This window comes from Accipiter gentilis, chromosome W, assembly GCF_929443795.1.
Source record: "Accipiter gentilis chromosome W, bAccGen1.1, whole genome shotgun sequence".
NCBI lineage: Eukaryota > Metazoa > Chordata > Aves > Accipitriformes > Accipitridae > Astur > Astur gentilis.
Genome location: NC_064918.1, coordinates 16,905,484 through 16,922,089, shown reverse-complemented (window position 1 = coordinate 16,922,089; position 16,606 = coordinate 16,905,484). Strand labels below are relative to the sequence as shown.

At 42.5% G+C, this 16,606-nt stretch overlaps 2 protein-coding genes across 2 annotated transcripts in view; one reads left to right on the top strand and one right to left on the bottom strand.

Moving 5' to 3' along the window:
• Positions 1-16,606, top strand: part of LOC126035250 (potassium/sodium hyperpolarization-activated cyclic nucleotide-gated channel 1-like) — a 244,264-nt gene that overhangs the window by 10,424 nt on the left and 217,234 nt on the right. The window contains exon 2 of the mRNA XM_049793579.1: positions 15,449-15,872. Coding sequence (XP_049649536.1) covers positions 15,449-15,872 — 424 coding nt within the window. The remainder of the gene's footprint in view (positions 1-15,448; positions 15,873-16,606) is intronic.
• Positions 1-16,606, bottom strand: part of LOC126035329 (endogenous retrovirus group K member 5 Gag polyprotein-like) — a 203,996-nt gene that overhangs the window by 45,970 nt on the left and 141,420 nt on the right. The window lies entirely within an intron of this gene.

Below are 16,606 nucleotides of genomic sequence, written 5' to 3'. Positions count from 1 at the left end.
TACTTGCAAGCTTCTTGGTTCCCCAAACACATCCTGGGCTACAGGTTCCTAGGGATGGCTGCATATGTGCTTGTTTGCACTTGATTTCTCAGCCAAGATAACAGCCAAGCTTGTCTGTCACTCTGGTTCACCTTCTCTTCACTGCCAGACGAGCTCAGTAGTAAAGCAAAGATTTCCTTTCTACAACTAGGGATTACTCTGTCAGACAAACCCTTGGAAACAAAACATAAGTAGTAAAATAAATAAGGCATATACCTCAAGCTTCAGTTAATAATTGGGTACCTTTCTTGTTAGCCACCATACCAAGTATACTTCAGAGATTTCCTGTTTTTCAGAGCTGTGTCCCCATTGTTTATGGAAACTGTTATCTAGGTGAATCCCTAAATACTGAATCCTGCTTTTGATGTCTTTTATTTATAGCATTTCTTATGGTCTAATTTTCAGGTAGTGAAATCTTGCTATAGACAACTTGCAATTCTCATTTGAAAGTTAGCAAGAGCATGGTGATGTAGTCCCTCACAGATCAGTTGCGTAGTTCGCTTTGGTTTGGTTTTTTTTTTTGTTATGAGAACAACTTCTCTTTTCCCTCATTCTGTTTTTCCTTCCTCCTCCTACATCCCTTCCTGAAGATATAATGAATTCCTTTATATAAATGGAAATGATGCATTGATTTTTTTAAGAAAATTTGTTAGCTCTGCTATGCGGTTTTTCAGTATTTCTGAGTCTGTTAGCTAGGAGATACTGAGCTGTTAGTTCAAACTAGCAGGGAGAAGTTCAGCTAGGTATTCTTCATAGTGTCTTGGAGTTTGTAAATATCATGGTTTAACCCCAGCCAGCAACTAGGCACCATGCAGCCACTCACTCACTTCCCCCCGCCCAGTGGGATGGGGGAGAGAATCGGGGAAAAAAAAAGAGTAAAACTCGTGGGTTGATATAAGAACAGTTTAATAGAACAGAAAGGAAGAAACTAGTAATGATAATAATAACAATAATAAAATGACAATACTAATAATAAAAGGATTGGAATATACAAAACAACTGATGCACAATGCAACTGTTCACCACTTACTGACCAATGCCCAGTTAGTTTCCGAGCGGCAATCCTCATGCTCCTGGCCAACTCCACCCTTTTTATATACTAGATGTGTTGTCACATGGTATGGAATATTCCTTTGGCCACTTTGGGTCAGCTGTCCTGGCTGTGTCCCTTCCCACCTTCTTGTGCCCCTCCAGCCTTCTTGCTGGCTGGGCATGAGAAGCTGAAAAATCCTTGACTTGGTATAAACATTACTTAGCAACAACTGAAAACATCAGTGCGTTATCAACATTATTCTCATACTAAATCGAAACCACAACATTATACCAGCTACTAAGAAGAAAATTAACTTTATTCCAGCCAAAACCAGGACAGTAAATAAATACCTTGTAATAATTAAAAAAAAGTAATTATATGCACATTTTCTATTTCCCATCACTTGGGCAGGTTGGCAGCTTTCTGTTGAGAATGTATCTGATGCAATTGAACATGCTGTCACCATAGACCTAGTAACAAGATACTTTTTGCCCAAATTGTCTCCTCAGCCCATTTATTGCCCGCTTGGGAATTCTAGTGTTGCATACATCTAAGATATAATTATAAGAAACACACTTTTGTAATGCAAAGGGAGTGTGGTATTAAGAGTAAGCACTGCCAGATGGTAGTCAATCTAACATAGCATTTAAAAAGGGTCAAAATTGAAAACGTCTGAAATTCAATAGCTTATTAAGCAATAGACATTGCATGTATGGGACAAGCGAGAGAGAAATAACCTAATTTAGGTGCCCACATGACCAAACCCGACTTTTAATTGGATACATCTTGTTAGTAAATATCTGAAATGCATGTTTTTACTAACTTATAGTTGTTTATTGAAATTTGGAACTGAATATTAAATGCAATGATATACTGCTGGGTGTTGAAAAGTTGAGTAGGATTTGTACATGTACTTATTGTGTATTTATTGAAGGAGTGAATTTATTATGATGGCTGATCTCACTGGAACAGAAGAAGAAATCTAAAAACAATTTCAAGGTTTTTGATGTTGAAAAGAATTAAATCCAGTACCTATATAATTGTATTATTTCATACAAATATTACTTAGCTAAATGTAAAGTAAATACAACATAAATGATGACTGAATCCAATTAAATGTCCTGAGTTTTAGTTTGCTATTTAAAGATATTAGCTATGAGTTTAAAATTTCTTGCTTCTCTTTTAAACTGAAGATGAAAACTCCTCTGTTCTTGTTTCCTAAAGGTACATTTTCCTGTGGTTTGCCTGTATGCTGTGCTCTGTCGTTCACATGCAGACTAATTTTCTTTTGGTGAAAGATGATTCTTGTTAAGACAGGTCTGAGAAATACTCCTTCAGTATTATACAACCTGTCAGTGTTATTCAGCAATTTCCAGCCCCCCCCCCCCCCCCCCCCCATTCCCAAGGACTGTATTAACATTGCTTGATTTGACCGTGATTGTATCATTTCTAAGCTGCAGCTAACTTTTACATTCTCGACAGGATAGACCAAATTTATCTTTCTGTGGAGGGGATGGAAGAGCTGCAGTGAACTTCCACACTTGCTTCTTACAGTGCAACAGAGTTCAGACTTGGTTCAGGGAAGGAGAGATAGCTTTATAGCCCAGGAATGCAGGTATGATGGGTCTGTGTGAAATGGTAGCAGATGTTCCTGCTGGGGCCACTGACTTGTAATTCCATGAAGTGTCACTGAATTGCAGCTCATCTTAATGTTGAATGTACATACTGATTTTATGCCACTGGCAAAATGAGCAAATGGAATATGATATTTAACTTGGTTTCATGTTTCCAGTACAAAGATTTCCATTTCTGGAACAGCTTAGAAAAATGTAAATTTTACCCAGTGCTCTGCACAAAGTGTGCAAATCTATAGGATGTTAGATGAAGATCTGAGATGGAAGTCAGGAGCCTATCTATCTTTGGATTTCAGAACGAGTTAGGGACCTAGATACTTGTAAGCATCTGGACTCTGTGGCTGAACATCTTTCAGAATTCTAGCCAAAAGGAACCACAAATGGTAAAACTGATTTATAAAAAAATATCACCCATGAGTGCTGTGCATTTTCTGAATTAGTATATCAGAATAATTTGAATATGCTTCATGTTCCATTCCTCTCTGTACTGGCTTTGTGTGGCAAGGTTTTGGTAGCAGGGGGGGTTACAGGGGTGGCTTCTGTAAGAAGTTGCTGGAAGATTCCCCTGTGTCTGACAGAGCCAATACCAGCCGGCTCTAAGAAGGACCCACCACCGGCCAAGGCCGAGCCAATCAGTGATAGTGGTAGCGCCTCTGTGATAACATTTTTAAGAAGGAAAAAAAGTTGGGACAGACAGAAATGGCAGCCGGAGAGAGGAGTGAGAACATGTCAGAGAACCAACCCTGCAGACACCAAGGTCAGTGAAGAAGGAGGGGGAGGAGATGCTCCAGGCGCCGGAGCGAAGATTCCCCTGCAGCCCGTGGTGAAGACCCTGGTGAGGCAGGCTGTCCCCCTGCAGCCCAGGGAGGTCCACGGTGGAGCAGATCTCCACCTGCAGCCCGGGGAGGACCCCACGCCGGAGCAGGTGGGTTCCCGAAGGAGGCTGTGACCCCATGGGAAGCCTGCGCTGGAGCAGGCTCCTGGCAGGACCTGAGGATCTGTGGAGAGAGAGGAGCCCACATTGGAGCAGGTTTTCTGGCAGGACTTGTGACCCCGTGGGGGACCCATGCTGGAGCAGTGTGCTCCTGAAGGACTGCACACCGTGGAATGGACCCATGCTGGAGCAGTTCGTGAAGAACTGCAGCCCGTGGGAATGGCCCACGTTGGAGGAGTTCGTGGAGGACTGTCTCCCGTGGGTGGGACCCCACGCTGGAGCAGGGGAAGAGTGTGATCAGCCCTCGTCCTGAGGAGGTGAAGCGGCAGAAAATAACGTGTGATGAACTGACCGTAAACCCCATTCTGTGTCCCCCTGTGCCACTGGGCGGGGGGAGAGGTAGAGAATCCAGGAGTGAAGTTGATCCCGGGAAGAAGTGAGGGGTGGAGGGAAGGTGTTCTGAGATTTGGTTTTTTTCTCATTACCCTACCCTGGTTGATTTGTAATAAATTGAGTTAATTTTCCCCAAGCTGAGTCTGTTTTGCCTGTGATGGTAATTGGTGTGATCTCTCCTGTCCTTATCTTGACCCACAAGCCCTTTGTTATATTTTCTCTCCCCTGTCCAGCTGAGGAGGGGGAGTGATAGAATGGCTTTGGTGGGCACCTGGCATTCAGCCAGGGTCAACCCATCACACTGTCATATTATATATTTTGATTGTGCAACAGATCAGTATCTTTTCTAAGATTATGATGAGAAGTTCCATTAATCATTTTTCACCCTCAATTTCTTGCTGTTCTCCACCAATGAATTACTAATATCTATTTGGCTGTTCTAATTATTACACATCTTTATCTTAAAAGTGTTTGAATAGTTCATAAATCACTGTCCTCTAAAAATGAGACATAAATATTTGGCTAAACTAAATTTTCTCTTTCTAAGGAATATTGGCTTGTGGCTAAAACCTCTTCAGAGATCTCCAAAGTAAAATATTTTCATTTGCTGAAAGCCAGAAACATATTTATTATATTCAGACAACTTCATTTTCAGTGAATATGGATGGAAGATATAGATGGACATCTAGTGTTTTATTTACCATAGTAAATGGAAACACTTTTTGTTTTGCTTCCTTGGTACATTTGCTGTTGTCTATAGTTCAGGTCATAGGTCCCCAACCAAAGTTTCTTTGAGTGCTTATTTTAGAGCCACTTCGCAGTGGCTATGATTATAGGCAACTTTTTACTTGCAGGTAAACACTTTCCCTTGTCACCTTTAACCTATACTATGTGGCTGATCTTGAAAGCCAGCACAGGGACTGTGCCATCATTAAGGAATATGGACTACTTTGTTTGAATGCTTGAAGATTAGAGAAAGAGAATTTTTGTACCAAAAGACTTCAAAGTGTCCTGGTTTCAGCTGGGATAGAGCTAACTGTCTTCCTAGTAGCTGGTACAGTGCTATGTTTTGAGTTCAGTATGAGAAGAATGTTGATAACACTGATGTTTTCAGTTGTTGCTCAGTAGTGTTTAGTCTCAAGTCAAGGATTTTTCAGCTTCTCATGCCCAGCAGGCGAGAAAGCTGGAGAGGCACAAGAAGTTGGCACAGGACACAAGCAGGGCACCTGACCCAAACTGGCCAACGGTGTATTCCATACCATGTGACGTCCCATCTAGTATAGGAACTGGGAAGTGGGGGGGGGCAGAGAATCGCCGCTCGGGGACTAGCTGGGTGTCGGTGGGCGCGTGGTGAGCAATTGCCCTGTGCATCATTTGTACATTCCAATCCTTTCATTATTGCTGTTGTCATTTTATTAGTGTTATCATTATTAGCTGCTTCTTTTCTGTTCTATTAAACTGTTCTTATCTCAACCCGCGGGTTTTGCTTCTTTTTCCCAATTTTCTCCCCCATCCCACTGGGTGTGTTGGGGGGAGTGAGTGAGCGGCTGCATAGTGCTTAGTCGCTGGCTGGGGTTAAACCACAACACAAACTCAGTTGTGAAAAACAAACACTCTACCAAAATATAAAGTGGAGAAGTAGATTATTAAATAATTCCCTTTTATATTATTTCTGAGAAATATTCATAGGTGAAGCATATAACAAAGCCTGTGGTTCAGATTGAATAAATTTACAGATCTTAATATCTTTATTAATCTTTTATTTTTAAGGTTGACTGAGATGTTTTTCTGCAGCTTGAAGTGACTTCCTTTCTTTTTTTATTAAAAAAATGGAGGCAAATGTGGAGGAAAAAACCTTTATCTAATATACATATTTTGAATAACTACTTTACTTTAGATGGTTCTGTCTCAATGAAGATAGAATAGAAACTTAAATTTTAATTTAATTTATATATTGGTAACAAATATCTTCCAGTGGCTCAACAACCATTTCATATGACTAAGTTAAAACAAAATAATTAACAAATATATTTTCAAGCCTATAATGTGCCATAATTCAATAAATACTTTCAATACATAGGTTTGTAAATTTCATACATATTGTTTTTAGAAATGGATCTTGACCATCTATTTCAGTGTTGCATATACCTGTGAGAAACTGTAATGGAGCCTCATTTTTTAATTACAACCAGCAGTTTTGCTGCTGGCAAAGGTGTACTGGAAAGAGAAAAGGCCTCATTGCATGTAAAGGCAATCTCTCTGGACTGCTTGATGTTGCAGGATATCTCCTGTTTTGCTGGTCAAAAACCATCTAATAAACAGGTGTACATAGGTTGTTTTGTTGTTGTTCTTTTGGGTTGTGGGTTTTTTTTGGAAGGCATTTGATTGTTTGCTTTTTTAAGAATAACCAAAGACATTTCATTGAAAAAAAATCTTTGTTTCCTTACATTGAATTAAATTGCAAAAGGGCCATTCAGCAATCACATTTCATTACTCTGACCAAAGTTCATAAATGTCAGAGACAAATTTTACATCCCCAGAAACTTGGTTTGTATTCCAAACCTCTACCCTTCACTGAGCTGCTTGGAATGGCAGTACATGAGGTTTTGCTCAGGCCTGTTTACATGGAACTTTCTGGAATGTTAGAGGGTAACTAGCATGAAAAGATGATGAGGAGCAGAGGTAAAACTAGCAAGATCACAGTTACGTAGGGCAATAACTAGAACATCTTTGAACATCATGTATTCTCTTTCTTGTTTGCTTTGTTTGCTTTTCTGGGTTTTCCTTTTTGTTTTAAACAAGTGAATATCAGGTCTATCTGATCACTGCTCTGTCTAGCTACATAACCGTTTTGTCAATGCAGGCAGAGCACTATGCTGTCAAAAGGATGGTAAGACTGGAGCGTGCAGTATGTAAATGGGGAAATTTTAAAGAAATGTTAAAATTATATTGCATCTGTTGAAATACAGTTGAAGGCAAATGTCTAGCAGAGAGATCTGGATACAAGTTGAATAATGAAAAAAATGGAGATTTCTGAATATGGTTGGTTTTAAGGAGGAAAAACCTGCAAGAGCTGCATTTTATTTCTGGTAGGGATAGGTGTTTTAATGTATGAAGTATGAAATTTTGTTTTGAACGATAATGGTAGAACTGAATATTGAACGTCCTAGCTGAGCAGTCTCCTTCCTACCCACTCATTAGTGCAGAACTCCTAAGGCACTGTATTGGCTTTGTGTGGCAAGGTTTTGGTAGCGGGGGGGGGGGGTTACAGGGGTGGCTTCTGTAAGAAGCTGCTGGAAGCTTCCCCTGTGTTTGAGAGAGAGCGAGCCCATATTAGCCGGCTCTAAGACGGACCCGCCGCTGGCCAAGGCCGAGCCAATCAGTGATAGTGGTAACGCCTCTGTGATAACATTTTTAAGAAGGAAAAAAAGTTGGGACAGACAGAAATGGCAGCCGGAGAGAGGAGTGAGAACATGTCAGAGAACCAACCCTGCGGACACCAAGGTCAGTGAAGAAGGAGGGGGAGGAGATGCTCCAGGCGCCGGAGCGAAGATTCCCCTGCAGCCCGTGGTGAAGACCCTGGTGAGGCAGGCTGTCCCCCTGCAGTCCAGGGAGGTCCACGGGGGAGCAGATCTCCACCTGCAGCCCGGGGAGGACCCCACGCCGGAGCAGGTGGGTGCCCAAAGGAGGCTGTGACCCCATGGGAAGCCCGCGCTGGAGCAGGCTCCTGGCAGGACCTGCAGATCTACAGAGAGAGGAGCCCACATTGGAGCAGGTTTTCTGGCAGGACTTGTGACCCCGTAGGGGACTCACACTGGAGCAGTGTGCTCCTGAAGGACTGCACACCGTGGAAAGGACCCATGCTGGAGCAGTTCATGAAGAACTGCAGCCTGTGGGAAGGACCCATGTTGGAGAAGTTCGTGGAGGACTGTCTCCCGTGGGGGGGACCCCACGCTGTGATGAGTCCTCCTCCTGAGGAGGATGAAGCAGCAGAAAACAACGTGTGATAAACTGACCGTAAACCCCATTCTGTGTCCCCCTGTGCCACTGGGCGGGGGGAGAGGTAGAGAATCTGGGAGTGAAGTTGATCCTGGGAAGAAGGGAGGGGTGGAGGGAAGGTGTTCTGTGATTTGGTTTCATTTCTCATTACCCTACCCTGGTTGATTTGTAATAAATTGAGTTAATTTTCCCCAAGCTGAGTCTGTTTTGCCCGTGATGGTAATTGGTGAGTGATCTCTCCTGTCCTTATCTCGACCCACAAGCCCTTTGTTATATTTTCTCTCCCCTGTCCAGCTGATGAGGGGGGAGTGATAGAATGTCTTTGGTGGGCACCTGGCATTCAGCCAGGGTCAACCTGCCACTGGCACGTCACTCTGTAAAAAGGGGATCATAATAAATCCATGTGGGGAAACGCATAAGCAGGCTTGTGGAAGATTACTTCTGTCATTTTGTAAAATATTTTGTGTTGTACACATTGCATTTTCAATTAATTGATATTTTAGAGAGACAAATTGATACAATGAATTCAGTCAATAAAATATCAATACAATAAAAACACTAATATAATTTTCAGCATGTATATTTGAGCATGTACATGAATGTTTCCTGTCACTGATCAGCTCAGGAATCGAAACCATACAGCTCAGATGTTGAAAGTGAAGACTAATTTCTGTTCTCTGCTGGAGAGGATTTGAACCTGTATGTTTACTTTGCATGGCACTTCTGGCATGGATACTTTCAATATCAATATCACCTGTCAGTTGTTCTGCTTTGGCAGAGCAAAAAAGTGAGAACTCCTCTTCAGTCTAGTGGTTACCTTCCCTGGGAAGAATGTTTTGGTTCCTGCTCTAGTTTATATTTGTTTAGGGAAAGGAGAACATGTCAGCAGTGTACCTTGCTTCAGGAGCTATAGTATGTCTTGGGGGTTATGAATTTTCCTGAGAGGCAGGAGATTCTGGGCTCAGCTGCCCACAGATAGATGAGGAAAGTCACATGGATTTTCCTAGGCGTTGGTGAGAGCTCTAGGTATTAAGCTGTTTTGTAAAAGGAGGATGCACATGACATGACCCCTAATGACTTCTCTTGTTGCTCTGTTGTGAATTTGAACTTTTTATTCCTTTGCTTTTCTAAAAAGTGTCTGAAATATATTTTAATCCTTTTTCATCAAAGTATAAGGTAAAAATTAAGAAAATTATCATTTCGATTTGATCTGAACACCAATTCCTCAGTTCAGAATATAATAGAATAGTTCAGTTGGAAGGGACCTACAACGATCATCTACTCCAACTGCCTGACCACTTCAGGGCTGACCAAAAGTTAAAGCATGTTATTAAGGGCATTGTCCAAATGCCTCTTAAACACTGAGAGGCATGGGGCATTGACCACCTCTCTAGGAAGCCTGTTCCAGTGTTTGACCACCCTCTCGGTAAAGAAATGCTTCCGAACGTCAGGTCTGAACCTCCCCCCTGACGCAGCTTTGAACCATTCCCACGCGTCCTGTCCCTGGATCCCAGGGAGAAGAGCTCAGCACCTCCCTCTCCACTTCCCCTCCTCAGGAAGCTGTAGAGAGCAATGAGGTCGCCCCTCAGCCTCCTTTTCTCCAAGCTAGACAAACCCAGAGTCCTCAGCCGCTCCTCATAGGACATGCCTTCCAGCCCTTTCACCAGCTTTGTTGCCCTCCTCTGGATGCATTTAAGGACCTTAACATCCTTCTTAAATTGTGGGGCCCAGCACTGCACACAATACTCAAGGTGAGGCCGCAACAACCCTAAATATGGCGGGATAGTCACCTCCTTTGGCTGGTTATACTGTGTTTGATGCACCCTAGAATGCTGTTTGCCCTCTTGGCTGCCAGGGCACACGGCTGACTCCTATTGAGCCTGCTTCGACCAGCACCCCCAGATCCCTCTCTGCAGGGCTGCTCTCCAGCCACTCCTCTCCCAATCTACACTTGTGTCCAGCGTTACTCTGTCCCAGGTGCAGAATCCAACATTTGTTCTTGTTAAATTTCATGCCGTTGATGATTGCTCAATGCTCCAATTTATCTAGATCCCTCTGCAAGGCCTCTCATCCCTCAAGAGACTCAACAGCACCTCCCAGTTTAGTATCGTCAGCAAATTTGCTAATGGTGCATTCAACTCCTGCATCCAGATCATTGATAAAAATATTGAACAGAACTTCCTCTAGAATTGAGCCCTGAGGAACACCACTGGTGACTGGTTGCCAGCCGGATGTAGCCCCATTCACTACAACCCTTTGAGCCCTGCCGTTCAGCCAGTTCTTCACCCATCACACTGTGTATCTGCTCATCTCACAGTTGGACAACTTGTCCAGAAGGATGCTGTGAGGGACATTGTCAAAAGCCTTCCTAAATTCCAGAAAAAACTATATCCACTTCCTTCCCTTCATCGACTAGGTGGGTGACCTTATTATAGAAGGATATCAAATTAGTTAAACAGGACTTTCCCTTTGTGAACCCATGTTGACTGTGCCTGATGATTGCATTGTTCTTTAAATGCCTTTCAGTAGTACCCAGTATAATCTTCTCCACAATTTTTCCAGGAATTGAGGTTAGACTAACAGGTCTGTAGTTTTCTTGGTCTTCCCTCATGCCCTTCTTGTAAATTGGAATAACATTGGCTAGCTTCCAGTCAGCAGGGACCTCCCCAGACTCCCAAGACCTTTGGTAGATGATTGAGAGGGGTCCTGCTGTAACATCTGCTAGCTCCATCAGTACTCTGGGATGAATCCCATCAGGTCCCATGGACTTATGAACATTCAGCTGATACAGCTAGTCCCTTACAATTCCAGTGTCCACAAATGGAAAGTTACTGTTCCCACAGTCATGGTCCTCCAACTCAGGGGACTGTGCAGCCCAAGATATATTGGTATTATTAAAGACTGAGGCAAAAAAAAAGCACTGAATGCCTCCACTTTTTCTTCATCCCCATTTGTCAGGTGACCATCTTCAACAAGTATCGGTCCAATGTTTTCTTTAGCCCTCCTCTTGCTATTAACATACTTAAAAAAAGTCTTTCTTGTTGCCTGACACAACACTGGCCAGTTTCAATTCTAGTTGAGTTTTGTCCTTTTCTGTCTTCTCCCTGCATGGACGAACCACAGCTCTGTAATCTTCCTGTGAAGCCTGACCTTGCTTCCAGAGATCGTACAATTTCTTTTTCCTTTTGAGCTCCACAAGGAGGTCCCTGTTCAGCCAAGCTGGTCTTCTGCCCCGCCTGCTTGACTTACAACACAGTGGTATTGCCTGCTCCTGTGCTTTTAAAAGGTAGTTCTTAAAAACTGACCAGCGCTCGTGGACCCCTAAGGCCTCAAAAGCAGATTCCCAGGCTACTCTGCAAAGTAGCTCCCTGAATAGCTTAAAATTGGCTCTCTTGAAATCCAGGGTAGCAACCCTGCTGACCTTTTGTCCTGGTTTTGGCTGTGATAGAGTTAATTTTCTTTCTAGTAGCTGGTATAGTGTTATGGTTTGTGTTCAGTATGAGAAGAATGCTGATAACACACTGATGTTTTCAGTTGTTGCTAAGTAGTGTTTATACTAAGTCAAGGATTTTTCAGCTTCTCATGCCCAGCCAGCGAGAAGGCTGGAGGGGCACAAGAAGTTGGGAGGGGACACAGCCAGGGCAGCTGACCCAAAATGGCCAAAGGGGTATTCCATACCATGTGACGTCATGTCTGGTATATAAACTGGGGGGAGTTGGCCTGGGAGGCAGATCGCTGCTTGGGAACTAACTGGGCATCCATCGGCGAGTGGTGAGCAATTGCATTGGGCATCGCTTGCTTTGTATATTCCAATCCTTTTATTATTATTGTAATTTTATTATTGTTGTTATTATCATTATTAGTTTCTTCCTTTCTGTTCTATTAAACTGTTTTTATCTCAACCCAATGGTTTTACCTTTTTCCTTCTGATTCTCTCCCCCATCCCACTGGATGGGGGGGAGTGCGTGAGAGGCTGCGTGGTGCTTAGTTGCTGGCTCGGGTTAAACCAAAACATTTTTCCTCTTTACACTGAAAATTTTTAACTCAACCATTTCATGATCCAAGACAGCCACCTACCACCACATCTCTATTCACAAACAACATGTCTAGGAGGGCATCTTTCCTAGTTGGCTCACTGAGTACTTGTGACAAGAAATTATCTTCCACAAGCTTCAGGGATTTCCCAGACTTGCTCGACACAGCAGTATGGTATTCCCAGTTGATGTCTGGGAAGTTGAATTCACCTGTAAGGACAAGGGCTATTGATCCAGAGAATTGTCCTAATTGCCTATAGAATAACTCATCAGTGCTATCATCCTGGCTGGGTGATCAATGGTAGACACCCACTATGACACCTGCTTTGTTTTCCACCCCCCTAATCCTCACCCAGAGGCTCTCAAGCACATCATCGCTAACTGTAAGGGCTGTGCAGTCAAACCTCTCCCTTACATACAGTGAAACTCCTCCACCTCGCCTGCCCTGCCTGTCCCTCCTGAACAGCCTATAGCCCTCCATCCCAGCACTCCAACCGTGGGACTCCTTCCACCAAGTCTCACTAATACCAATGACAGCATAGCTCTGGGAACAGACCAAGGCTTCCATTTCATCCTGTTCATCATACTGCATGCGTTGATGTACAAGTGTTTCAGATGTGCTCCTAAGCCCTCAGTGCTCCCTGGAGCGGTGCAAATGCTGCGCTTAGCATTGCCACCCTCATGGGATGCCATGCCAACCCTTGGTTTACCTTCAGCTCTCCTGATGGTATCCCCTTCCCCCACCAATTCTAGTTTATAGCCCTCTCAATCAGTCCTGCCAGCTTATGAGCAAAGACACATTTCCCCCATCGGGACAAGTGGATGCCATCAGGCCCCAGCATACCTTGTGTTTCAAAGACTCTTCCATGGTTATAAAAAAAACAAAGTTCTGGCAGAGCCACCAGTCCTGGAGCCAGATATTGATGTCTTGGGCATGCCTGTTTCTTCCAAAGTTTCTCCCCATTACTGGGAGGATTGAGGAAAACACTGCCTGTGCTCCTGAATCTTTCAGCATCCTTCCCAGGGCCCGGAAATCTCTTTTGATCGACCTTGGACTTCTTGTACCCACATGAAAGAGCAGGAGTGGGTAATAGTCTGAAGGCTGTACTAAGCTTGTCAGTCATCTGGTGACATCCCTGATTTGGGCCCCAGGGAGGCAGCAAATTTCCCTGAAAAGAGGGTCCAGTCTGCAAATGGGTGCCTCTGTTCCACTAAGGAGGGAGTCACCTATGATCAAAACTTGCCACTGTTTCTTTTTGGCACTGGTCTTAATGCAGGTCTTGTCGCGAGGTGTTGGTTGATCTGACCTTGCTGAGAGTACTTGCATAGGTTCCTCCTCTTCCGTCTCATCATGTCCTTTGTCTACTGTACCCAGAGCTTCATACCTATTCTGTAAAGGTATCTGAGAGGGGAAGGAGTGATTGCTCTTACAGGTCCATGCAGTAACTTGCCTCAACCCCTCCCTATCCCTTGTAATGCTGCTTTCCTCCTGGCACAAAACAGATCGTGGACCTACATCATTAGTGGCCATGCTGAGTTGGCTTGTGCGCAATAGATATGGTAGAGCACAGCTTCATTGGTCAGTCTCCTTTTCAGACTCCCAGCTGCTCCTCAATCTGTCCACTTCCTCCTGCATCTCAGCCACCAGGCAGGGCAGTTCATCCACCTGGTCACACCACCCACAGACTTGCTTGTTATCATCCTCCATCTCCAAGGATATCCCTGCACACATCCCACAGCCAGAAACCTGAGTGGTCACATGCTTTAACAGGAGCTCTGTCTGCATTGGTTTTATTGGATACTAGAAGTTCAGAAGAGGCAGAGAGCACCACTTTTTTGCTGTATACCTCCCCACTGGGAAATATACATGCTCATCAGTTAGCTGGGCTGACTGTTTTAGCCTGTTTAAATCACCTGTGCTGCTGGGTGCAGGCTCCACCCCTTGCTGGCTTGTCCAATCAGTGGGTCTGGGCTCAGTCACTAGGGGAATGTCCCTTGTTCAGCTGTAGTCTTTCCTTGTCCTTGTCCATTTCTTGTGTGTCTTTGCTACCGCTCCTCCTCACACTGCTCTGGTGTCCATGTAGTTCTTGCAATGTTTCTATTAGTAAATAAGATATTGGTGCTTTTTATGGGGTTGTTCTGGAAACACAGGAATACTGATACCTTGCATGGAAATGTATTCAAGTCATAGAATTGCATAATAATTTAGGTCAGGAGGAACCTGTGGGAGGTCATCTAGTCCAACCACCTGTATAATATAGGACTACTGAGTTAGATCAGTTCTCAAGCAGAACAAGAGGTTATGCTTTGGGTTCAGACTTTCTCAGATTTGGTTTCAGTTCTTTTATTGAACAAGAATAATTTTCTTTGACAATTTAACATTTAGGACTTATCATAAAAACTGTTGGGCATATATTACCATCCCCTGGAAATCTTCCATCAGGATGGATGGATCGTCTATGTAATAGGTGGGTTTATGCGCTGTTTCCATAGTAGATACTAAAGTTAGGAGTCCAGCTCTCTACCATCTGTATCAAGCACTGTTAGCAGCATTCAGAGGGGAGCCTTTAAATACTTCTGGAACAAAATAGTGAAATGCAGTATCCTTTTTATGCTATGGAAGTTGCAGCTATTATTGTCCAGACTTCTTAGCTAGCTTTGAAAGAAGATAGACTATCAGGTTGTAAAAATGCATGAAAGTTCAATTCAGATTATAAAAGTAGATGAAGGTTTTGATCTTATCTAATTTTTGTTTCTAATTTTTGCTTCAGTGCTTTTTTTTTTCCTCTTCCTATAATTTTATTCCAGCACTGTAATGGTATGAGTATATTTGCAAAGAGGTACTTACATTTCATATGTTATCTGTTACATATTTGGGTTTCCATTTGGATAGAAGCCTTAAAAAAATATTGCATTGCTAAAGCACTTGTGATTGGCACCAGACATATTAGTGTGTTTATATAACTAAAACTAGGTTTTGACAGGAGTCTGGAGAAGTCTACTGAGTGCCACACATGCACACCTTTCAGATATGCCATGGAGTCATAAACTATGCTACTGTCTTTATCCTAGATGCATATTCTTGAGAAGGAAAGCACATAATGAAATGTATTAATTACTTTGTCTTCTCTACTGACTGAATATATTGAATGAGTTAAAACAATGAGAGTTTACTTAGCATTAACAAAATGTTTAAGCACCCTCATATATGTCGTATCTCTATACAAAATCATAGTATAATTACTAATCTCATTTGGGCAAAACTGACACCAAGTTTCAGTACTGTAATTAATTTGTATAGAACCAAAAATGTACTTGAGGTGAAGAAACAGCATGATAGAGACCACATTACATCAACTGTTCTGTTTCTTCCTTTTTTTAGGTTTTACTGGGACTTAATCATGCTCATAATGATGGTTGGAAACCTTGTCATTATACCAGTTGGAATCACGTTCTTCACAGAACAAACAACAACACCATGGATTATTTTCAATGTGGCATCAGACACTGTTTTTCTATTGGACTTGATAATGAATTTTAGAACTGGGACTGTAAATGAAGACAGCTCTGAAATAATACTGGACCCTAAAATCATTAAGATGAATTACTTAAAAAGCTGGTTTGTGGTTGACTTCATCTCATCAATACCAGTGGATTATATCTTTCTCATTGTAGAAAAAGGAATGGATTCGGAGGTTTACAAGACAGCAAGAGCACTTCGTATTGTGAGATTTACAAAAATCCTCAGCCTGTTACGTTTATTACGCCTTTCAAGACTGATTAGATACATACACCAGTGGGAAGAGGTAAGATATATATGGTTATAACATCATTTGCTAAGTTCTTATTCCTACAAAAAACTATTCAGGTCTCTCCAAAGAGCTACACACAAACCAGAATGGAATAAAGAGTTTTTACTCCCCAGTTAGTGTAATTACATACAGGTGGTAGTAGAAAAGCCTTGTTGGAAAAAAGCACAAAGGAGTAACCATCTTCTGTCTGCTAACCACAGAGACCAAAAAATATGTTTGGGACCATCAGCACAATGAGCATGGATGGGCTCCTTTTGAGAATATTAGAAATTTTAGCAACCACCTAAATCTCCATTTGAGTTTGGTGACTAGCACTTAGACTTATGAAGTTAATACTCTTGTAATCACAGAGAACTTAAAATACATGTTCATATTTTTCTATTTAAGGAAAAATTGAAACCATTTATAATTGAGTAGATTTCCTAGAACACTCATTGTTTTAAGGTTGTATGTAGGCTGAATATATTGAATGCTGACCTTCTTCATAAAAAAATGGGTAGTTCAAATTTTGAGTAATTTCTTTCTAAACTGTCAACTCCACTATTTCCAGACGTGACCTTATGCTGCCTGCCAATTTGGCATGGTGATGTTTCCAGGAAATTATGGCATTCCCTAATTTGGCATGTTCATGGCTAGGAAGTGTTTAATGCTTTGGCATACAGCACCATGATTCAGTCATTTCATTTCTTGCTTGTCCCCATTTCTGTAGTTCTAAATATCATAATATG